Genomic DNA, 24,083 nt, shown 5'->3' with positions numbered 1-24,083 from the left:
CAATTCCGCACCCCCGCAAAAACATTTGAGAACCACGGCAATAGGCCCCTCCCCCAGAAGATCAGCAAGAACAGCCAGCCAAGACCCAAGTTTACTGATCAATGAGAACGGCAGAACGCCAGCACTAGGGGAATACAGCACATACAATTCATGGCTTTTTTCCCCTTGATTCTTTAGTCTTTCAAAGTTAATTTTTTAAATTTTTTTTTTAATTTTTTTTTTTTAATTTTTCTTTTTCCCTTTTTCAACCAACATCTTATCAATCCCTTTTTAAAAAAATCTTTTTTATTTTTCATTGTTAGAGTCATATTCTATCCTTTCATAGTAGTTAACGTCATTTTTGGTGTGTATATATATATATATATAAGTTGTTCTCTCTTTAAAATTTTGGGATACAGTTTCTTCTAACAGACGAAAATATACCCTAAATCTCTAGTGTATGGCTTTGTTCTAGTCTCCTGCCTGATCACATTCTCTTCCTTTTTTTTTTTTTAATTCCTCCTCTTTCTTTTTTCAACCGACTTCTTATCAATTCCTTTTATAAAATCTTCTATAATTTTCATCTGTACAGTCATATTCCATCCCTTTTGGTATTTACCCTTATTTTTGTACATATATAAGTTTTTCTTTCTTTAAAATTTTGGGAGGCACTTTCTTCTAACAGACCAAAATACACCCAAAATCTAGTGTGTGGCACTGATCTATGTACCAGCGTGATCAAATTGGATCATATTCTTTTTTCTTTTTTTTAATCTTTTTCTTTTTCTTATTCTTATTCTTTTTTCTTTCTTTCCCTTTCTTTTTCCCCAGTTTCGGGTCTCTTCTGATTTGTTTAGTGTATATTTTTCTGGGGTCGTTGTTACCCTCTTAGCATTTTGTTCTCTCATTCATCTATTGTCCTCTGGTCAAAATGAGAAGACAGAAAAAAATCACCTCAAAAAAAAGAACAAGAGGCAGTACCGACTGCCAGGGACCTACTCAATATAGACGTTAGTATGATGTCGAACCTAGAGTTCAGAATGACGATTTTAAAGATACTAGCTGGGCTTGAAAAAAGCATGGAAGATACTAGAGAAACCCTTTCTGGAGAAATAAAAGAACTAAAATCTAACCAAGTCGAAATCAAAAAGACTATTAATGAGGTGCAATAAAAAAAGGAGGTTCTAACTGCTAGGATAAATGAGGCAGAAGAGAGAATTAGTGATATAGAAGACCAAATGATGGAAAATAAAGCTGAGAAAAAGAGAGATAAACAACTACTGGATCACGAGGGCAGAATTCGAGAGATAAGTGATACCATAAGACGAAACAATATTAGAATAATTGGGATCCCAGAAGAAGAAGAAAGAGAGAGAGGGGCAGAAGGTATATTGGAGCAAATTATAGCATAGAGCTTCCCTAATTTGGGGAAGGAAACAGGCATCAAAATCCAGGAGGCACAGAGAACCCCTCTCAAAATCAATAAAAATAGGTCAACACCCCGACATCTAATAGTAAAACTTACGAGTCTCAGAGACAAAGAGAAAATCCTGAAAGCAGCTCGGGACAAGGGATCTGTAACCTACAATGGTAGAAACATTAGATTGGCAACAGACCTATCCACAGAGACCTGGCAGGCCAGAAAGGACTGGCATGATATATTCAGAGCACTAAATGAGAAAAATATGCATCCAAGAATACTATATCCAGCTAGGCTGTCATTGAAAATAGAAGGAGAGATAAAAAGCTTCCAGGACAAACAAAAACTAAAGGAATTTGCAAACACGAAACCAGCCCTACAAGAAATATTGAAAGGGGTCCTCTAAGCAAAGAGAGAGCCTTAAAGTAACATAGACCAGAAAGGGACACAGACAATATACAGTAACAGTCATCTTACAGGCAATACAATGGCACTAAATTCATATCTTTCAATAGTCACCCTGAATGTAAATGGGCTAAATGCCCCAATCAAAAGACACAGGGTATCAGATTGGGTAAAAAAAACAAGACCCATCGGATATATGCTGTCTGCAAGAGACTCATTTTAGACCCAAAGACACCCCCAGATTGAAAGTGAGGGGGTGGAAAACCATTTCCCATGTGAATGGACACCAAAAGAAAGCTGGGATGGCAATCCTTACCTCCGACAAATTAGATTTTAAACCAAAGACTGTAATAAGAGATGAGGAAGGACACTATATCCTACTTAAAGGGTCTATCCAACAAGAATCAATATCTATGCCCCTAACATGGTAGCAGCCAATTATATAAGCCAATTAATAACAAAAGCAAAGAAACACATCGACAACAATACAATAATAGTGGGGGACTTTAACACCCCCCTCACTGAAATGGACAGATCATCTAAGCAAAAGATCAACAAGGAAATAAAGACTTTAAATGACACTGAACCAATTGGACTTCACAGATATATTCAGAACATTCCATCCCAAAGCAACAGAATACACGTTCTTCTCTAATGTCCATGGAACATTCTCCAGAATAGTCACATCCTAGGTCACAAATCAGGTCTCAACCGGTACCAAAAGATTGGGATCATTCCCTGCATATTTTCGGACTACAATGCTTTGAAACTAGAACTCAATCACAAGAGGAAAGTCGGAAAGAACTCAAATACATGGAAGCTAAAGAGCATCCTACTAAAGAATGAATGGGTCAACCAGGAAATTAAAGAAGAATTAAAAAAATTCATGGAAATAAATGAAAATGAAAACACAACTGTTCAAAATCTTTGGGATGCAGCAAAGGCAGTCCTAACAGGAAAGTATATAGCAATACAAGCCTTTCTCAAGAAACAAGAAAGTCTCAAATACACAACCTAACCCTACACCTAAAGGAGCTGGAGAAAGAATAGCAAATAAAGCCTAAACCCAGCAGAAGAAGAGAAATAATAAAGATCAGAGCAGAAATCAATGAAATAGAAACCAAAAGAACAGTAGAACAGATCAACGAAACTAGGAGCTGGTTCTTTGAAAGAATAAACATGATTGATAAACCCCTGGCCAGACTTATCAAAAAGAAAGGGAAATGACCCATATCAACAAAATCATGAATGAAAGAGGAGAGATCACAACCAACACCAAAGAAATACAGACAATTATAAGAACATATTATGAGCAACTATATGCCAGCAAAATAGATAATTTGGAAGAAATGGATGCATTCCTAGAGATGTATCAACTATCAAAACTGAACCAGGAAGAAATAGAAAACCTGAACAGACCTGTAACCACTAAGGAAATTGAAGCAGTCATCAAAAATCTCCCAAAAAACAAAAGCCCAGGGCCAGATGGCTTCCCAGGGGAATTCTACCAAACATTTAAAGAAGAATTAATACCTATTCTTCTGAAACTGTTCCAAAAAATAGAAATGGAAAGAAAACTTCCAAACTCGTTTTATGAGGCCATCATCACCTTCATCCCAAAACCAAAGACCCCACCAAAAAGGAGAATTACAGACCAATATCCTTGATGAACATGGATGCAAAAATTCTCACCAAAATACTAGCCAATAGGATCCAACACTACATTAAAAGGATTATTCACCCCGACCAAGTGGGATTTATTCCTGGGCTGCAAGATGGGTTCAACATCCACAAATCAATCAATGTGATACAATACCTTAATAAAAGAAAGAACAAGAACCATATGATCCTCTCACTAGATGCACAGAAAGCATTTGACAAAGTACAGCATCCTTTCTTGTTCAAAACTCTTAAGAGTATAGGGATAGAGGGTACATAACTCAATATCATAAAAGCCATCTATGAAAAACCCACAGCAAGTATCACTCTCAATGAGGAGAAACTGAGAGCTTTACCCCTAAGGTCAGGAACACGGCAAGGATGTCCGCTATCACCACTGTTATTCAGCATAGTATTAGAAGTCCTAGCCACAGCAGTCAGATAACAAAAAGAAATCAAAGTCATCTGAATTGGCAAAGAAGAAGTCAAACTCTCATTCTTTGCAGACGATATACTTTATGTGGAAAACCCAAAAGACTCCACCCCAAAACTGCTAGAACTCATACAGGAATTCAGTAAAGTGGCAGGATATAAAACCAATGCACAGAAATCAGTGGCATTCCTATACACCAACAACATGAGAGAAGAAAGAGAAATGAAGGAGTCGATCCCATTTACAATTGCACCCAAAACCATAAGATACCTAGGAATAAATCTAACCAAAGAGGCAAAGAATCTGTACCCCGAAAACTATAAAATACTCATGAAAGAAATTGAGGAAGACACAAAGAAATGGAAAAACATTCCATGCTCATGGTTTGGAAGTATAAATATTGTGAAGATGTCGGTGCTACCTAGAGCAATCTACACATTCAATGCAATTCCTATCAAAATACCATCCACTTTTTTCAAAGAAATGGAACAAATAATCCTAAAATTTCTGTGGAACCAGAAAAGACCCCGAATAGCCAGAGGAATGTTGAAAATGAAAAGCAAAGCTGGTGGCATCACAATTCCAGACTTCAAGCTCTATTACAAAGCTGTCATCATCAAGACAGTATGGTACTGGTACAAAAACAGACACATAGATCAATGGAACAGAATAGAGAGCCCAGAAATGGACCCTCAACTCTATGCTCAACTCATCTTTGACAAAGCAGGAAAGAACGTCCAATGGATAAAAGACAGTCTCTTCAACAAATGGTGTTGGGAAAATTGGACAGCCACATGCAGAAGAATGAAACTGGACCATTTCCTTACACCACACACAAAAATAGACTCAAAATGGTTGAAAGAGGGGCGCCTGGGTGGCTCATTTGTTAAGCATCTGCCTTCAGCTCAGGTCATGATCCCAGGGTCCTGGGATCGAGCCCCGCATCGGGCTCCCTCCTCAGCGGGAGGCCTGCTTCTCCCTCTCCTACTCCTCCTGCTTGTGTTCCCTCTCTCACTGTGTCTCTCTCTGTCAAATAAATAAATAAAATCTTTAAAAAAAAAAATGGTTGAAAGACCTAAATGTGAGACAGGAGTCCATCAGACTCCTAAAGGAGAACACAGGCAGCAACCTCTTCGACCTCAGCCGCAGCAAGTTTTTTCTAGAAACATCGCCAAAGGCAAGGGAAGCAAGGGCAAAAATGAACTATTGGGACTTCATCAAGATAAAAAGCTTTTGCACAGCAAAAGAAACAGTCAACAAAACCAAAAGACAACCAACAGAATGGGAGAAGATATTTGCAAATGACATATCAGTAAAGGGCTAGTATCCAAAATCCATAAAGAACTTATCAAATTCAACACCCAAAGAACAAATGATCCAATCAAGAAATGGGCAGAAGACATGAACAGACATTTTTCCAAAGAAGACATCCAAATGGCCAACAGACACATGAAAAAGTGCTCAATATCGCTCGGCATCAGGGAAATCCAAATCAAAACCTCAATGAGATACCACCTCACACCAGTCAGAATGGCTAAAATGAATAAGTCAGGAAATGACAGATGTTAGCAGGGATGCGGAAAAAGGGGAACCCTCCTACACTGTTGGTGGGAATGCAAGCTGGTGCAGCCACTCTGGAAAACAGTATGGAGCTTCCTCAAAAAGTTGAAAATAGAGCTGCCCTATGACCCGGCAATTGCACTACTGGGTGTTTACCCCAAAGATACAAATGCAGTGATCTGAAGGGGTACATGCACCCTGACGTTTATAGCAGCAATGTCCACAATAGCCAAACTATGGAAAGAGCCAAGATGTCCATCGACAGATGAATGGATAAAGAAGATGTGAGATATATATATATATCAGCCATATCATGCAGCCATCAAAAGGAATGAAATCTTGCCATTTGCAATGTCGTGGATGGAACTGGAGGGTATTATGCTAAGCAAAATATGTCTATCAGAGAAAGACATGTATCATATGATTTCAGATATGAGGAATTCTTAATGTCAGGAAACAAACTGAGGGTTGCTGGAGTGGTGGGGGGGGGGAGGGATGGAGTGGCTGGGTGATAGACATTGGGGAGGGTATGTGCTATGGTGAGCATTGTGAATTGTGTAAGACTGTTGAATCACAGACCTGTACCTCTGAAACAAATAATACATTATATGTTTAAAAAAAAAAGAAGATAGTAGGAAGGGAAAAATGAAGGGGGGGGGAATCGGAGGGGAGACGAACCATGAGAGACTATGGACTCTGAGAAACAAACTGAGGGTTCAAGAGGGGAGGGGGTTGGGGGGGATGGGTTAGCCTTGTGATGGGTATTAAAGAGGGCACGTACTGCATGGAGCACTGGGTGTTATACGCAAACAATGAATCATGGAACACTACATCAAAAAGTAATGATGTAATGTATGGTGATTAACATAACATAATAAAAAAAAATGGACCTCGTCCTAGCTTTTCTACAGCTTTATGTATGACTTCATGTTTACGTCTTATTTACCCATTCATGTTATGTATTAATTTCAGGTGTTTATGGTACAAAATATAAGGAATATATCATTGATAAATAAAATTGAGAAAAATATATGATAGCTCTTTTGGTGAATAATACCATTAATGGTGTTAAAACTTTTAGGTTTTTTATCAAAACATTTTCCATTACTTGGTTTTATTGAGCGTTTAATTTTATTTTAGGTTTATGAAGAAGCTGGTTCTGATTTTCATCAAGTTGCCTATTTTAAAACCAGAATCGGATTAAGAAATGCCCTCCGAGAAGAAATCAGTGGTTCTTCAGATAGAGAAGCTGTGCTTATTACCTTGAATAGACCCATTGTTTATGCACAGCCTGTGGCCTTTGATAGAGGTAAGATAAAGTCCATTAACACTATCTTGTTGGATTTAGAAATATTTTAGCAATGTTGGATAAAAATCATCTGTAGTTTACTAGTGTAAATGCTTGACAGCTAAATGTCTCCTAAATCTGAAATATGAGCATCCAAAAAAAGTGTTTTGCTTATTCCTTTCAGTTTTTAAAGTTACTTCTTTTTAAAGTCATTTGCTTTCTACATGGATATATAGGATGTCTGATTCAGAATTTTAATTGTAATACTAAGTTTTTTGGTTTCAGAAACTAATGCACCCATTTGTTTTGGCACTGTCTTTATTCATTTTTCTGTAAACATTTACTGTCTGGAAGTGGAATACAAATACAGAAAACAGGATTCCCTGCCCTCAAGGACCTCTCAGTCCAATGGGAGAAAGCAAAGTATACTGAAGAGAGGAGTTAGAGATACCTGTTCTCATATCTGAGGGAGCCTTCTAACTTTGCCTGTGCTTCTTAGAGGAGAAACTAATTCTTCAGATTTGACTTGGAGTTAGGAGTTCACCAGGGAGACAAGGAAATGAAGCTAGTCTTTTTTACCTTTGTATCTGAAGGTCTAGAATAGTGCCTCGCTTATAGTAAGAACTAAATAAATATTTACCAAATGAGAGGGAATATGAATGAATATATATTAACACAGAGGTCTAAAACATGTAGCAGCTTTCATAAATAATAGGAAGTAAGACTGAACAGATAGATACGGTCTAATTAATGTATATTGGGCATATATGTTGGAATTGTAGAAGTAATGAAGAACCATTTTTGAAGCCATTTAAGATTTAAATTAGTGGTAGGCATTGGCTGGTAATAAGTCTATTAGAAAACTATTCTTTTGGCAGTGTTATGGATAATGTTTTATTTTGCTAAATTCTGTGCACTTTTTTCATTTCACATCTAACTAACCTTTCATCAGCTTTCAACAACTCCTTAAAATACTTTTTACTCTTTGTGTCCATGACACTTCTCCTTCTGCTTCCCTAGCCCCTTCATTTTATCTCCTCTTTAGGCTCCTCCTTCTGTACACTGCATTAAATGAGGGTTTTCCATAAGGTTCCATTCTTGTTACAGACTCAGATGTCTTGGCCTCTCTTTGTAGGTCCTATCTTTTTGATATATACTTCTACTGTTATGTACGTCTCCTTCAAGAATTTTTAACAGTAGTAACAGTAAGCTCTACAAGGTCAGGGACCATGTTCTGTTTTCATTTCATTTTTATTACATCCTAGTGCATAGCATCTAATAGGCATTTTGCAAATAATTTGTTAAATGAACAAATGGACCTGGAATACTTTCTTCTTTCTGCCATTATGCAGTTGCCTGCTTTCATTTGTCAAATTGACTGTATCCTCTTAGATCCTTTCTAATTCTAATGCTATAATTTTCTCATGGGAGTAATTTTTATTAATCAGCTAGATTTTGAAGCTACTGAGTTTTACTTGCCTTCTAGCTTTACAGCTTTGATTTTAATTTTCTTTCCACCCCGCCTTAATTATAAAAAGCTGTGCTATTTTGGCTGAATTATAAGGCTGCCTATGACAACTGGAATGAACAACGAATGGCTTTACATAAAGATATTCATATGGCTACAAAGGAAGTGGTAGATATGCTACCGGGTATCCAGCAAACATCAGCCCAGGCCTTTGGGACTCTCTTCCTCCAGCTCACTGTGAATGATCTGGGAATATGTCTGCCCATCACAAATACTGCACAGGTACAAAAAATCAAATCATAGTCCAAGATTAAGAGCACAACATTCTACTAACCATTTCTTTGTATATGGAGTATAATAATTTTTTCATATTAACAGTTTATAACTTGAGTTTAGTAAATAGCAAGTAAGATTGGGTTCCTTCAGCCATTATTCATCCACAGTGTATTAAATATGAATCTCATGAGACTTTGCTCTGAAGCACTCTGCCACAGAATTGTGATGAGATTGATACCCATCTGATAAATCTTAATTTTTACCTTGAAAATAAGCAGCTTAGTTTTCAGAATTGTTTTTTTAAAGATTTTATTTATTTATTTGACAGAGAGATAGAGAGAGAACACAAGTAGGCAGAGTGGCAGGCAGAAGGAGAGGGAGAAGCAAGCTCTCTGCTGAGCAGGGAGCCGGACGTGGGGCTCGATCCCAGGACCCCAGAATCGTGACCTGAGCCGAAGGCAGCCGCCCAACTGACTGAGCCACCCAAGTGCCCCCAGAATATTTTTATTGTTTTGTTTTTTAGCAAATAGGTCTTTGGCATACACTTGTTAATAAAGTAGAAGCAAAAGAACATTTAAGAATACTGTTTAATAATGTTCAGTAATCTCATCTAAAATAGGTTAGGGGATTTCAAAATGCCTTTAAGCTGCAATATTTAATGGTAATGAAACTTCCAAGTTATGTATACCAGATGAAGCAAGAATTTTCATAATTTATGGACACGCACATGAGACAAAAAGGGGCAAAAACCCCTATCAGGCCTAAGAGGTTACAATTATATCAAGTACAGAGGTCTGTTTCACTGTTAAAATTTACCTTAACCTGTAACCAGTTGTTGAATGAATTTAACTTCTAGTATTTGTTTAGCAAGACATTGTGAAGAAAAACTCTGGGTCAATGATTAGCAACATGTAGTAATTTATGCCTCAGGAGTTGAAAAATAGTGATTTTTTAATGGCATTATGGACAGAGCACAGGAAAGCCATATACACCAGAGGCGGCTAAAACAGAAGCTTGAGATAGAAAACTAGATGATTAGGGGCACCTCGGTGGCTCAGTTAAATATCGGACTGTTGATTTCAGCTCAGGTCATGATCAGGGTAGTGAGATCAAACCCCACATGGAGACTCATGTGGAGCTCTGCTGGGGCTCAATGCCAAATGGAGCCTGCTTAAGATTCTCTCCCTCTCCCCCTCACCTGCTCGTACTCTCTCTCTCTAAAAACAAAACAAAACAAAACAAAAAGCCCCCCAAAACGAGAAATTAACCTTTTGTGAGTTTCTTAAGATTTATTTATTTATTTGAGAGAGAGCACATGCATGTGAGTGGGGGAGGGGCAGAGGGAGAGGAAGAGAATCTCAAGCAGACTCCCCACTGAGCTCAGAGCCCCACCTGGGGCTCAGTCCCATGACCCTGAGATCATGACCTGCACTGGAATCAAGAGTCAGACACTTAACCGACTCAGCCATGCAGGCACCCCTACCTTTTGCGAGTTTAAAATAAAAAAAAAAAGGATGAAGACAATTATATGGTATCACTCATATGTCGAACATAAGGAATAGTGCGGAGGACCACAGGGCAAGAGAGGGAAAACTGAATGGGAAGAAATCAGAGAGGGAGACAAACCATGAGAGACTCTGGACTCCGGGAAACAAACTGAGGGTTACAGAAGGGAGGAGGGTGGAGGGATGGGGTAACCAGATGATGGGTATTAAGGAGGGCACGTGTTGTGATGAGCACTGGGTGTCATACGCAACTAATGAGTCATTATCAAAAACTAATGATGTACTATATGTTGGCTAATTGAACAATAATAAAAAAAAGATGCACGTGGCAAATGTATTCACTTCAACAATTTAATTTTTTAAAAGTAGACATCTTTCTAAGCTGCTTTTTAATGAAGATTTCTAGTCTTGACTTTTTCTAAACTTATGTTCCTATGAATCCTGTGAGAATTTCCAAATTTAAAACGTTCTATCTTTTGTCTTTTTTTTAAATATATTTTGCAGTCTAATCACACTGGAGACCTTGACATTGGTTCTGCTTTAGTACTGACCATTGAAAGTACTCTCATCACTGCTTGTTCTTCAGAATCTCTGGTTAGTAAAGGGCATTTCAAAAACTTTTGTATTCGTTTTGCTGATGGCTTTGAGACGTCGTGGGATGACTGGAAACCAGAAATTCGTGGCGATCTAGTGATGAATGCCTGTGAGTGTCTTTTATTTTCTGCATGAGGTTTAGAATTTTTTTAATTAAAAAAAACAAAAACGGTGTCTTCATTTGTAATACCATAGGATGCTTAGCTATAGGAATGTTATTGGACTTTCTGAAATAAGGGCTATTTTTAGTTGAAGGTAGGTCATATTTGTGAAACACTACAGCTTTCCGTAGTTTTGGTAAATCAACTAGGCATTCTTCTTGATAGTCTAACATTTGATGATTCGTTTACTACCTGATTTTTTCCTATAATTGATTAAAGAATGACCAGATAAAGCATCTTTGCTCTGTGGGGATCTTCAAAGGAAGTGATAAATGTGCAGGATCCAATTCATCATATAACATAGGACAACAGGTTGTAGATAACCAGGAACAGGAACTCCAGCCATAAAATAATATTGATATGAATAAATTCGTGTGTCTAAATTTGTAAGCTACAGTGTGTGACTTGTGTGAATTCCTCTGATTCCATAATACTTAAGGTTGGGTGTAACTAAAGCTGTGTTTATATACAGTTTCGAAGATATATGGGTTTATTTTTATTTTAATATATTTGAAGGTATATGGGTTTATTTTTATTTAATATATTATAATAATATAATATTTTAAAATATTATAGCAGAGTTAATAAATCATCATTGATCTTCTAATAAAGAAAAACTACATTTGAGGAATTAAAGGTTGCAAACTAAAATTCCTCAGCCAATCTCTAAACCAGAATTAATAATTACTTTACAAAAGGTGGTATGCTGTTGTTTATGCAGTATTTTCCCTTCTCCACTGGAAGAAAATCTTCTTTCCAGTTCTGGGTCTTCTTTAAAGAACAAGAAAACTTTTCATTATTTTTATACCAAAAATTGAAGTTTTGGCATTCCATTTTGATTAAAACTTAGATAAAATTATAGGTGAAATTCTGGTTTTGACTGCTTCTTACTTAGATAATTCATAGGTATAATACTGGAATTTCTGTGAAATACTTGAGATTACTAAGAAGACTTGATATCAAAGTACTTGTGCCTAATATCCACAAGAACAAAAATAGCCTTCATCAGAAATCTTAACAAATAAGCTTTTATACAGTTGTTATAGTGATTTTTAAAAGTCACTATAACTCTTTTGTCTGTTTTTTTCTTAAAATAAATTTAAATTACTGATTTGTAGTAAGATGAACTTTGCCTTTTTTATAATCATTAAAATGGATAAATATATTTGGAAGCAAAGAGAGAATACCATTTCCTTAACAGTTTATTATAAAGGGAAGATGCCTAAGAAATATGCCTCTGAATCAAAATCAAAAACATGTATTAAAAATATATAAACAATAACTCAGTACCTCAGTGTATATTATACCAACTAAGTAGAATACTAACATGCTGATAATTGTAATAATCATGGTTTATTTTAGGTTTTGTAGGATACTAAATGACTTGTTTTTATAACATGCTTTTTGTTTGGTGTCTTGGGAAGGAAGCAGAATAATTGGTTGTTTTATTAATATAAGTATTCTAAATTATAACAGGGGCAAATTAGTTTTTATTAGTAATAATAAATAGAATATAAATGGCATTAAATATTTTTGACAAAAAGGTCTGAATTAGGGTAGAGAAACAAAGAAAGTAGAGTTATGCTGTAGGATTTTTTTTTTTTTTTTAACAGATCATTTTAAAATCAGGCCCTAGAAAAAAGATGGCCCAGTGGAATTGCCTCTCTAGGGTGATAATGTTTTCTAGGAAATGCAGTAAAAATTAGAAAGGACAATCTGTGTATGGTCAAAGGACCATATAAGTAGATAGAAAAGATCAGAATCTTTACTAATATTTATTTATAAAAATTATATAAACCAGGGGCACCTGGGGTGGCTCAGTCGTTAAGCATCTGCCTTTGGCTCAGGTCATGATCCCAGGTTCCTGGGATCCAGCCCTGCACCGGGCTCCCTGCTCAGTGGGAAGCCTGCTTCTCCCTCTCCCACTCCCCCTGCTTGTGTTGTTCCCTCTCTTGCTCTCTGTCAAATTAAAAAAAATAATAATAAATCTTTAAAAAAAAATTTATATGAACCATTAAAACTTTGAAACTGTAGCATGGGGGTGGGGGTGTAGAAGAAGTTTGAAAGACTCCAAGCTCTATGTTAACACCTGGGTAACATTAGGTCGAAAGAGCAGGAAAATTGCTATCCTGGATTCAGACTAATGGTTGATCCAACTCAGCATTCTGTCTCTGACTCAGAGACCATAGGCACAACAGGGAAGAGGCTAGTTGATTCCCTTCTCCTCACTTTGAGGATTTGGATCTACTCCTAAAAATCTTAATATTCCTTTTTAATTCATCATGGCTCTGTAATATATGAATTTATATAATTTTTTTAAACTTAATTTTTTAAAATTCTCTGACACTTCTTGGGATTGGAAATCCTGAAAGTTTTCTATCCTTTTTTTATTTACTAGCTTTCATTTGCCTCCATTATGTTACTCAAATTTCAGAGGGTTTTCTTTTTCACTCTAGCATTCATAGATTTGAAAGAGTTATCTAAGTTCCTTTTGTTCTGATTTATAACCATGACTGTAAGGGTGAATTGGACAATCTTTTACCCTAAGACAAGTTCTAGTTCTCTCATATTCTGTAATTTATATACGAAGCACAGGTACCATATGGTTCAAAAATATAATTTAGATTTTAAAGTTACTGGCATTATCTTTTAAAAACCCACATAATATTATTACTTAATACACTCTTTCTCCCAAAATAAGTTACAGTATTTCTGCAGCTCAGATTTAAGTAACATTTGAATACCAACTTAGGATACAGAATGAATCGCAGAAGGACATTTCATTTAAGACTTATGTACTACCAGGTTTAGATTGAAATTTGGTTCCTATGAAGGATTACTAAGAGTCTTAACCCTGTCCTTAGACTTTACTTTTTGAAAAGTTGTTTCAAAGGTGGTATGTCCCTTTACTGTTTAAAATTGTTAATTTAGTTCACCTTTTTTTTTTTTTGAAGTTGAAGTTATCAGATTAAAGTTAAGTGGTAGTAAATATTTCAGAGTTAAAGTTAGATATGTTCTGAGGATAGGCCCATGACCTTAAGAGAGTAATTGTATGAGACTGACATCATGGCAGTCAGTCATTTTTTTTTTCTCATAAAATGATCCATGAGGGGCGCCTGGGTAGCTCAGTCGTTAAGCGTCTGCCTTTGGCTCAGGTCATGGTCCCAGGGTACTGGGATCGAGCCCCACGTCGGGCTCCCTGCTCAGCGGGGAGCCTGCTTCTCCCTCTCCCACTCCGCCTTTGCTTGTGCTCTCTCTCGCTGTTTCTCTTTGTCAAATAAATAAATGAAGTCTTAAAAAAAAAATGATCCATGAAAAGACAAGGCTGATAAATCCTGTCTGTGACCTAAATGTGGAAGTCCTTTATTAACAGAAAACTATTTTTTAAATCATTTGCATTCTCAAAGTGCCATTTACATGATGGCACAAATTGTCATACCATCTAGAAACTAGAGCTTCAGAGTTGACCAGGTATTGTCACATGCAGAATGTAAAGATAAAGCTGCAGTTAAATTCTTAAAAGCATAAAATAAAAAAATGTTGAGTTATGGAATATTACGAGTCATCTAAGGTAGATGTTTCATTCTGCAGATTAGAAATTGAAGCCTAAAGAGGCTAGTGATTCTGTTTATATTTAGATAATAGTCTTCGGGTGAAACATTACAGTATTTAATCACAAGCATAATTTTTTTAAATTTTATTTTATTATGTTATGTTAGTCACCATACATTACATCATTAGTTTTTGATGTAGTGATCCATGATTCATTGTTTGTGTATAACACCCAGTGCTCCATGCAATATGTGCCCTCCTTAATATCCATCACTGGGCTAACCCATCCCCCTACCCCCCACTCCTCTAAAACCCTCAGTTTGTTTCTCAGAGTCCATAGTCTTTCATGGTTCATCTCCCCCTCCAATCCCCCCCTTCATTTTTCCCTTCCTACTATCTTTTTTTTTTTTAATATATAATGTATTATTTGTTTCAGAGGTACAGGTCTGTGATTCATCAGTCTTAACACAATTCACAGTGCTCACCATAGCACATACCCTCCCCAATGTCCATCACCCAGCCACCCTATCCCTCCCACCCCCCACCACTCCAGCAACCCTCAGTTTGTTTCCTGAGATTAAGAGTCTCTTATGGTTTGTCTCCCTCTCTGGTTTCATCTTGTTTCATTTTTTCCTCTCTTCCCCTATGATCCCCTGTCTTGGTTCTCAAATTCCTCATATCAGTGAGATCATATGATCATATTATACTTGTCTTTCTCTGATTGACTTATTTCACTTAGTGTATTACCCTCTAATTCCATCCACGTTGTTGCAAATGGCAAGATTTTAGGGGGTTTTGATGGCTGCATAATATTCCAGTGTGTGTGTGTGTGTGTGTGTGTTTACATTCACACAGACACACACACACCCTACATCTTCTTTATCCATTCATCTGTTGATGGACAGCTAGGCTCTTTCCATAGTTTGGCTATTGAGGACAGTGCTGCTATAACCCTCCAACAGTGTAGGAGGGTTCCCCTTTCTCCACATCCCCGCCAACATCTGTCGTTTCCTGACTTGTTCATTTTAGCCACCATGACTGGTGTGAGGTGGTATCTCATTGAGGTTTTGATTTGGATTTCCCTGATGCCGAGTGATGTTGAGCACTTTTTCACGTGTCTGTTGGCCATTTGGATGTCTTCTTTGGAAAAATGTTTGTTCATGTCTTCTGCCCATTTCTTGATTGGATCATTTGTTCTTTGGGTGTTGAGTTTGATTGAGTTCTTTTTTTTTTTTTTTTTTTAATTTTTTTATTCTTATGTTAATCCCCTTACATTACAACATTAGTTTTAGATGAAGTGTTCCATGATTCATTGTTTGTGCACAACACCCAGTGCTCCATGCAGAATGTGCCCTCCTAAATACCCACCACCAGGCTAACCCATCCTCCCACCCCCCTCCCCTCTAGAACCCTGTTTGTTTTTCAGAGTCCATCGTCTCTCATGGTTCGTCTACCCCTCCGATTTCCCCCACTTCATTCTTCCCCTCCCGCTACCTTCTTCTTCTTCTTCTTTTTTTTTTTTTCTTAATATATATTGCATTATTTGTTTCAGAGGTACAGATCTGAGATTCAACAGTCTTGCACAATTCACAGCGCTTACCAGAGCACATACACTCCCCAGTGTCTATCACCCAGTCCCCCCATCCCTCCCACCCCACCCCCCACTCCAACAACACTCAGTTTGTTTCCTGCGATTAAGAATTCCTCATATCAGTGAGATCATATGATACATGTCTTTCTCTGTTTGACTTATTTCACTCAACATAATACCCTCCAGTTCCATCCACGTCGTTGCAAATGGCAAGATTTCATTCCTTTTGATGGCTGCATAATATTCCATTGTATATATATACCACATCTTCTTTATCCATTCATCTGTCGATGGACATCTTGGCTCTTTCCACAGTTTGGCTATTGTGGACATTGCTGCTATAAACATCGGGGTGCACGTACCCCTTCGGATCCCTACTTTTGTATCTTTGGGGTAAATACCCAGTAGTGCAATTGCTGGATCATATGGTAGCTCTATTTTCAACTTTTTGAGGAACCTCCATACAGTTTTCCAGAGTGGCTGCACCAGTTTGCATTCCCACCAACAGTGTAGGAGGGTTCCCCTTTCTCCGCATCCCCGCCAACATCTGTCGTTTCCTGACTTGTTAATTTTAGCCATTCTGACTGGTGTGAGGTGATATCTCATTGAGGTTTTGATTTGGATTTCCCTGATGCCGAGTGATATTGAGCACTTTTTCATGTGTCTGTTGGCCATTTGGATGTCTTCTTTGGAAAAATGTCTGTTCATGTCTTCTGCCCATTTCTTAATTGGATTCTTTGTTCTTTGGGTGTTGAGTTTGATGAGTTCTTTATAGATTTTGGATACTAGCCCTTTATCTGGTATGTCATTTGCAAATATCTTCTCCCATTCTGTCAGTTGTCTTTTGGTTTCGTTGACTGTTTCTTTTGCTGTGCAAAAGCTTTTTATCTTGATGAAGTCCCAATAGCTCATTTTTGCCCTTGCTTCCCTTGCCTTTGGTGATGTTTCTAGGAAGAAGTTGTTGCGGCTGAGGTCGAAGAGGTTGCTGCCTGTGTTCTCCTCTAGGATTTTGATGGATTCCTGTCTCACATTGAGGTCTTTCAACCATTTGAGTTTATTTTTGTGTGTGGTGTAAGGAAATGGTCCAGTTTCATTCTTTTGCATGTGGCTGTCCAATTTTCCCAGCACCATTTGTTGAAGAGACTGTCTTTTATCCATTAGACATTCTTTCCTGCTTTGTCGAAGATGAGTTCACCATAGAGTTGAGGGTCCATTTCTGGGCTCTCTATTCTGTTCCATTGATCTATGTGTCTGTTTTTGTGCCAGTACCATACTGTCTTGATGATGACAGCTTTGTAATAGAGCTTGAGGTCTGGAATTGTGATGCTGCCAGCTTTGCTTTTCTTTTTCAACATTCCTCTGGCTATTCGGGGTCTTTTCTGGTTCCATAGAAATTTTAGGATTATTTATTCCATTTCTTTGAAAAAAGTGGATGGTATTTTGATAGGGATTGCATTAAATGTATAGATTGCTCTAGGAGGCATAGACATTTTCACAATCTTTGTTCTTCCAATCGATGAGCATAGAGCGTTTTTCCATTTCTTAGTGTCTTCCTCAATTTCTTTCAGAGTATTCTATAGTTTTCTGAGTACAGATTCTTTGCCTCTTTGGTTAGATTTATTCCTAGGTATCTTATGGTTTTGGGTGCAATTGTAAATGGGATCAACTCCTAATTTCTCTTTCTTTTGTCTTGTTGCTGGTGTATAGAAATGCAACTGATTTCTGTGCAATGATTTTATATCCTGCCACTTTACTGAATTCCTGTATGAGTTCTAGCAGTTTTGGGGTGGAGTCTTGGGTTTTCCACATAAAGTATCATATCATCTGCAAAGCGTGAGAGTTTGACTTCTTCTTTGCCGATTCAGATGCCTTTGATTTCTTTTTGTTGTCTGATTGCTGTGGCTAGGACTTCTAGTACTATGTTGAATAGCAGTGGTGATAGTGGACATCCCTGCCGTGTTCCTGACCTTAGGGGGAAAGCTCTCAGTTTTTCCCCATTGAGAATGATATTTGCTGTGGGTTTTTCATAGATGGCTTTTATGATATTAAGGTATGTACCCTCTATCCCTATACTCTGAAGAGTTTTAATCAAGAAACGATGCTCACATCCATAATTTTATTGAAAACTATTTTTGGGGTGATTTTTGTGCAGGTGTAGTTCCAGATGGCACCTATGAAGTATGTTCTAGGACTACAGGACAAGCAGCTGCCGGTAAGTTCATGACTGGTATTACCTTTTTTACATATACGTTAGAATTCTGCCTTTTTATATATATATATATATGTAAATACACATATATACACAGACATATATAGCCTTTACATTAACATTAAGAGAGTCTTTTAACTAAACTAATTCTGGTGTTCCCTGATTTTAAAACTATTTTTGATATTAGCATATTTTTATTTATTTAACAATTATTTATTAGACACTTGCTGATATACTGCAAAAAGTTTTGGGAAAGACAAATACGAATAAGATATACTTTCTACTCTGTATAAATTTAAATTCTAATGTAGTTGAGGCTCTGCAGCATGACTAAGCTATAATAAGTAGTAAGTTCAATAAAATATGAAGTTCTAATTGCTTCTGAAATCTACTGAGGGGAGAGAAAAATTCCAAATTTGGAAGGATACTAGGATTAGAGAAATCTTTTTTTTTTTTTTTAAGATTGAAGATTGTATTTATTCATGAGAGAGAGGCAGAGGCAGAGAGAGAGAGGCAGAGGCAGAGAGAGAGAGGCAGAGGCAGAGAGAGAGAGGCAGAGGCAGAGAGAGAGAGGCAGAAGCAGAGGGAGAAGCGGGCTCCCCACAGAGTGGGGAGCCCAGAGGCAAGCTTGATCCCAGTACTCTGGGATCAGGACTTGAGCCGAAGGCAGACACTTAACCAACTGAGCCACCCATGCGGCCCAGAGAAAAGCTTCTTTTAATATTTAAGAAGCATTTGAATAGGGACTTGACAGATAAAATTGTTTCTGAAGCAGAAACTGGAAGGGTATGGGTCAGAAAATTCAGGCAGACAGAATATTAGTTATGCTATGAAAACGGTGTCTAGTTAGAATTGTCCAGCCTGGGTGGAACAGAGTTATGTGAAAAATAATATGGGAAAAATGTTAAATCTCAAATTAAGGAGTCTGGACTTAATTTGGTGGACAGTGGGAGAGCCACTGAATTTTTGTGAGCAAGAAAGACACTTCCAAGGATGAGAAAGGAAAAAAATCTTAGGAAACTGGTTAGGAGATAACTCTGGAAGTTATAACTTGTCTAATGTAAATTTTTATTGATTTTGATTTTACTTGGTATAAAGTAAGGGTAAGCTAAAGGAAGATATTTATTTAAGGGCTCTTAAAATGTCAGCACGAGTAGAAGCTGATTAAAGTTAGTAGATTTCCTTTCTCTCCTTACTATTTCCTGTTGTCCTCCCCAAGCCTAGCCTTGGTGCTCATCCTAAGTAAATTGTCTCAGAAAGTAGCAAGGCCAACAGTCCCACTGATGGAGAACTGAAGAAGAGTTTAAGAAATTTCCAGGAGTGGGGTGCATGGGTGGCTCAGGCGTTAAGCGTCTGCCTTCGACTCAGGTCATGATCCCAGGGTCCTGGGATCGAGACCTGCATCGAGCCCCGCGCAGGCTCCCTGCTCAACGGGAGGTCTGCTTCTCCCTCTCCCACTCTCCCTGCTTGTGTTCCCTCTCTCGCTGTCTCTCTCTCTGTCAAATAAATAAATAAACATCTTTGGAAAAAAAAAAAAAAGAAATTTCCAGGAGTAACGTTAGAAAGAAAGGGTGATGACTGAGGTGAACACACACATATTTGGAGAAAGGCCACATAAAAGTCTTTGTCAGGACTCTGGTTTATAAGTGACGACAAGGCACACAAACTAGCTTAACCAAAAGGGAGGAGTTTATTAAAAGGGTATGTAGAGATCACAGTTAAACTTAGGAATGGCTATCTCAGTGAAGATAAGGAACCAGGTCAATTTAGGGGCCCTCAGGAACTCCTGGATCCAAGATTTCAATTGCCACCAGGGCTCTTTTCTTTGCTCCTCTCTGGCTGCTTCATTTTCTTCATACTGCTGATCTCCTCCTTACACACGGCTGGAGACATGGCTGCCATGAGCTCATGAGCCTCACTCCCCCACCTTCAATCTTTAGAGAGGGACCATTGTTTTCTGAAGTCCAGGGAAGGGTTTTAGTTTCCCAACCTTGACTCTCACCTGGCCTACTTATCTCATTCTGGCTAATGAGTGAGGGTCATGGCAATTCCCACTACAGCCATGGGAGGGTAGATCAGTTTGGGAGCAGGGAGAAGAGAGAATCCATAGTTCACAGGAGAAAGAAGGGTGCTGCACAGAGGGAACAAGAGATGCACACTCTGCAAAGGGAAATCAATCCCAGACCTAGCTGTGAGAGAGATTAGTTGTTACACAAGGCCATCATCCACTTTATTCCTTAAATATAGATTGAGTTAAATTTCAAGACTTACCAAAAATGCCACTTCTCTTTGTTTAAACAGAAAGTAGTAGTGCTGGAACATGGACACTCAATGTTTTGTGGAAAATGTGTGGGATCGATGTCCACATGGATCCTAACATTGGCAAAAGACTTAATGCTCTGGGCAATACCCTTACGACCCTGACAGGAGAGGAGGACATAGATGACATTGCTGATCTAAATTCAGTGAACATAGCTGACCTGTCAGATGAGGATGAAGTTGATACTATGTCTCCCACTATCCATACTGTAAGTAAACTCACTGTTAGACTTTTCTGGACTGGCCTTTACCCTGAGACAAGGAAAAGATTGACTTAATGTTATTTATTATATTGTAGTTGATAATTGTAGAGGAAGGGAGAGAGTGGTGGTTCCCTGGGTCTATATTTTATAATGTTGTTTTTTAATTTCATAATATTGTCTTTTCATTGATAGTTTTCATAATAACTGTCAACAAACTTGTGCCTTAACCTACAAGTAATGTACTAACGTTAAAAGCCAAAGTGTAAGCAAACCTGTAGATAGACAGTACATTAGTGGTTGCTGAGGGCTGGGAGAGTTGGGGATGGGGAATGGAGAAAGACTGCTGTTAGTTGTGATGTTTCATTTGGGGTGGTGAAAATGTTCTAAACAGATTGTGGTGACAGTTGTACAACTTTGTGAATATACTCAAAACCACTGAATTTTACATTTTAAATGGGTGAATTTTATGACATGTGGATTGTATCTCAATAAAGGTGCTAAAAAATGAATCTGAAAAGCAAAGTGCATGCACACAAAATATACATTTAAAAAGATGTATTTCCCTCTATACTGTATATAGTATAAATTATTTGGTAGTTAAAAGGCAAATTACTCTTTGCTTTTGTTCTGGTATTGGTTTAAAAAAATTTAAGTATCTTTTAACTATTGTTTCATGAAATAGTCTTGTTTTTAGAAAGAAATTTTCAAAAAATTAATGTTACTGTTTATCATTTAGAGTTCAGATGGAAGTTCAGTAAGTGGAGATGGCCACAAGCTCACCTTTGGGCAGCGACTTGTAAATCATCTGCTAGGCCTGACGCCCCCAAATCAGCGCTATTCTGTTCCTGCAGAGTATCTGTGTGACCCAGAGATGTGGGGCTCCCCTCAGTCTAGCCAGTCCCATTTGAAAGCATGCAGAGCTCACTCATGGGGAAACGTAGGTAGCAACTACATAGATTCCTTGTGAAAATGAAGGGATTTGAATCACTGGAGAATTCCAATCATCTTACTTGATATAGATGGCTTTGATTCTTGCATGCTTCCTTTGATTTAAGGTGTTATTTTTGTGATAGTATAGATTTGCCTATGTGACCTGAGGATGGTATTGACAGACATGCTTTTGATTTTACAGGAAGCTGTAGATTATCGAAGACAAGGAGCATCTTGTAGCCAACCAGGAGAACTTAGAGGAAGAAAAATTATGAAGCGTATAGTGGATATCAGAGAACTGAATGAACAGGCCAAAGTAATAGATGATCTTAAGTATGTGTAATGATTTTTAATATAATATAATATTTTTAATAATAAAATCATAGAATTTTAAATATGGAGAAAACTGGATTTGGGCTAGTACAACCCCTTTATTTTATAAATGAGGTCACCAAGGTCCAGTAGAGTTTGATAACTTGCCTGAGATCATACATTCATTAGTGATGAAGTTAGGCTTGAAGTCCTGGTGCAGCACTCATCACAACTCCCCATTTCTGGGCAGTTCATGACAGACTGTGTATCACATATACATATCTCTGCATATGTATATATACCTACATATAACTTCACATGTGTATGTTAACATATATGTTAGTCTTTTGCTAACATTGATATTTCTGGAATGTAAATTTTTTTTTTATGTTCAGTTAGCCAACCTATAATACATCATTAGTTTTTAATGTAGTGTTCAATGATTCATTACATCTTTTCTAATCTTCATACACCACCTGTGTCAGAGGTTTTGCATTCAGGGACTCTAGACAAATATGTGCATTTTGTACAATGATAGGTATTACCTAAAAACTCATCTGTAAATTAATGATGATACAGTGACTCACATTTTCCTGTTGACTTACATTACAGTTTGAGTTTTGCTCTCAGGGGTTAAAAATGACTTGAAGCAAAATATACTTCCTCCCTTTAAATTGTACCTGATGCTTAAATTTATGTAGAATTTTACATACAGACATTATTCTGCAGAGTGGGTCCATAGCTTTCATAAAGTTGTCATAGAGATTCTTAATGCAGAGGTGAGAAAGAGCCATTTCCTAAAATATTAGAGGGTTTTTTTTACAGTTTACTAGGTGATCTTAAGTATGTGTAATGATTTTTAATATAATATTTTTTAATAATAGAATCATAGAATTTTAAATATGGAGAAAACTGGATTTGGGCTGGTACAACCCTTTTAATTTATAAATGAGATCACCAAGGTGTTAAAAGTTATGGAGGATTTGGCCTGTCCATATATAATCTTTGATACTCTGTGGAGCAAATATAAATCATTCTTACTCCGTTACCTCTTTACACTAATTGCCATATTTGTTTTGCATCCAGAAAATTAGGTGCAAGTGAGGGAACCATAAACCAGGAAATTCAGCGTTATCAACAGTTAGAATCTGTTGCTGTGAATGATATTCGAAGAGACGTTCGTAAGAAATTACGGAGGTCGAGTATGCGAGTGAGTAAACATTTAAGAAGAATTTTATTATTGGAGTAGACCATTCTTTTATTTTTTACTTTATGAGACTTTGTGACCATACTGAAGTTCTCTTTCTTTCTCCATTGCTGGTGATAGTAACCACTTGATTTGTACATCTCATATCTACTATGTACTAGGCACTGTTTAAAGCACTTTACATTTAACAACCCATTAAATTTTTACAATAGCCATATGAAGTAGCTTGTATTATTTTCCCCATTTTAAAAATGAGGAAACTGAGACAGAGAGAAGTCAAATAATTTGTCCAGGGTTATACAGCTATCAATCTTGGTGGAGCCAAGATTAAACCCAAACAGTGGGACTCTACAGTCTGTCCTTAGCCACTGTCTTTTGTCCACCTTTCATAAAACCACACTTTCTTTTCAGTCTGTATCTCAGTATGAGTCTTTTGAGATGCCCATTCTACTCCTATCCCATTTTCCAAAGTTGACTTTACCTCTCAGCCACTATGTACTCTCAGCACTTCATTCTCTTTTCTTTGCACATTTAGTTGTCCTAACTAGAATTTGAGTCTCATAAATAACAAGTTATTTATCTTTGACCCCATTTCCTACCACATTTTTTGGGATTTAGTCCAATTGCTGAACAAGTGAAATAAATATGTAGATAGATATTCTATAAACATATAGTAGAAAATAGTTCTAAAATGTATTTAAATGGAGGTAGGTTTCCTTGGATCAAGGTGGTCTTGTTAGTGGAAAAACTACTTTTTTCAATAAAGATAGGTTCTTAACCTTATTTTTTTTTTTTAAATAATCAACAGAACCCTTCATTTTTTGGTGGCACCCTAATACATAAAAAACATTAAATCAGAGCTGGTTGGGCCAGAGGAAGGGGGGAAAGGTTGCAGGGATCCAGGGTTCATTGGCTTGAACTTTCTTGATCACCCCAAACTCCCAGACACCCTAGTTTGAATACTGTTCTAAATTATTTATTCAAATAGAAGATAAAATCCAATATGAGTTAT

The 24,083-nt window shown here is 37.3% G+C and overlaps 1 protein-coding gene across 1 annotated transcript in view; it reads left to right on the top strand.

Annotated features, from left to right (window-relative positions):
* Positions 1 to 24,083, top strand: part of KIAA1109 (KIAA1109 ortholog) — a 205,475-nt gene that overhangs the window by 144,115 nt on the left and 37,277 nt on the right. The window contains exons 56-63 of the mRNA XM_035023133.1: positions 6,597 to 6,765; positions 8,283 to 8,494; positions 10,498 to 10,696; positions 18,044 to 18,103; positions 20,402 to 20,628; positions 21,359 to 21,559; positions 21,755 to 21,885; positions 22,951 to 23,074. Of these exons, the coding sequence (XP_034879024.1) occupies positions 6,597 to 6,765; positions 8,283 to 8,494; positions 10,498 to 10,696; positions 18,044 to 18,103; positions 20,402 to 20,628; positions 21,359 to 21,559; positions 21,755 to 21,885; positions 22,951 to 23,074 (1,323 nt within the window). The remainder of the gene's footprint in view (positions 1 to 6,596; positions 6,766 to 8,282; positions 8,495 to 10,497; positions 10,697 to 18,043; positions 18,104 to 20,401; positions 20,629 to 21,358; positions 21,560 to 21,754; positions 21,886 to 22,950; positions 23,075 to 24,083) is intronic.

Source organism: Mirounga leonina, unplaced genomic scaffold (genome assembly GCF_011800145.1).
Source record: "Mirounga leonina isolate KUSES-001 unplaced genomic scaffold, KU_Mleo_1.0 Mir_176, whole genome shotgun sequence".
Classification (NCBI taxonomy): Eukaryota; Metazoa; Chordata; class Mammalia; order Carnivora; family Phocidae; genus Mirounga; species Mirounga leonina.
This window is presented reverse-complemented; position numbering and strand designations above follow the sequence as displayed.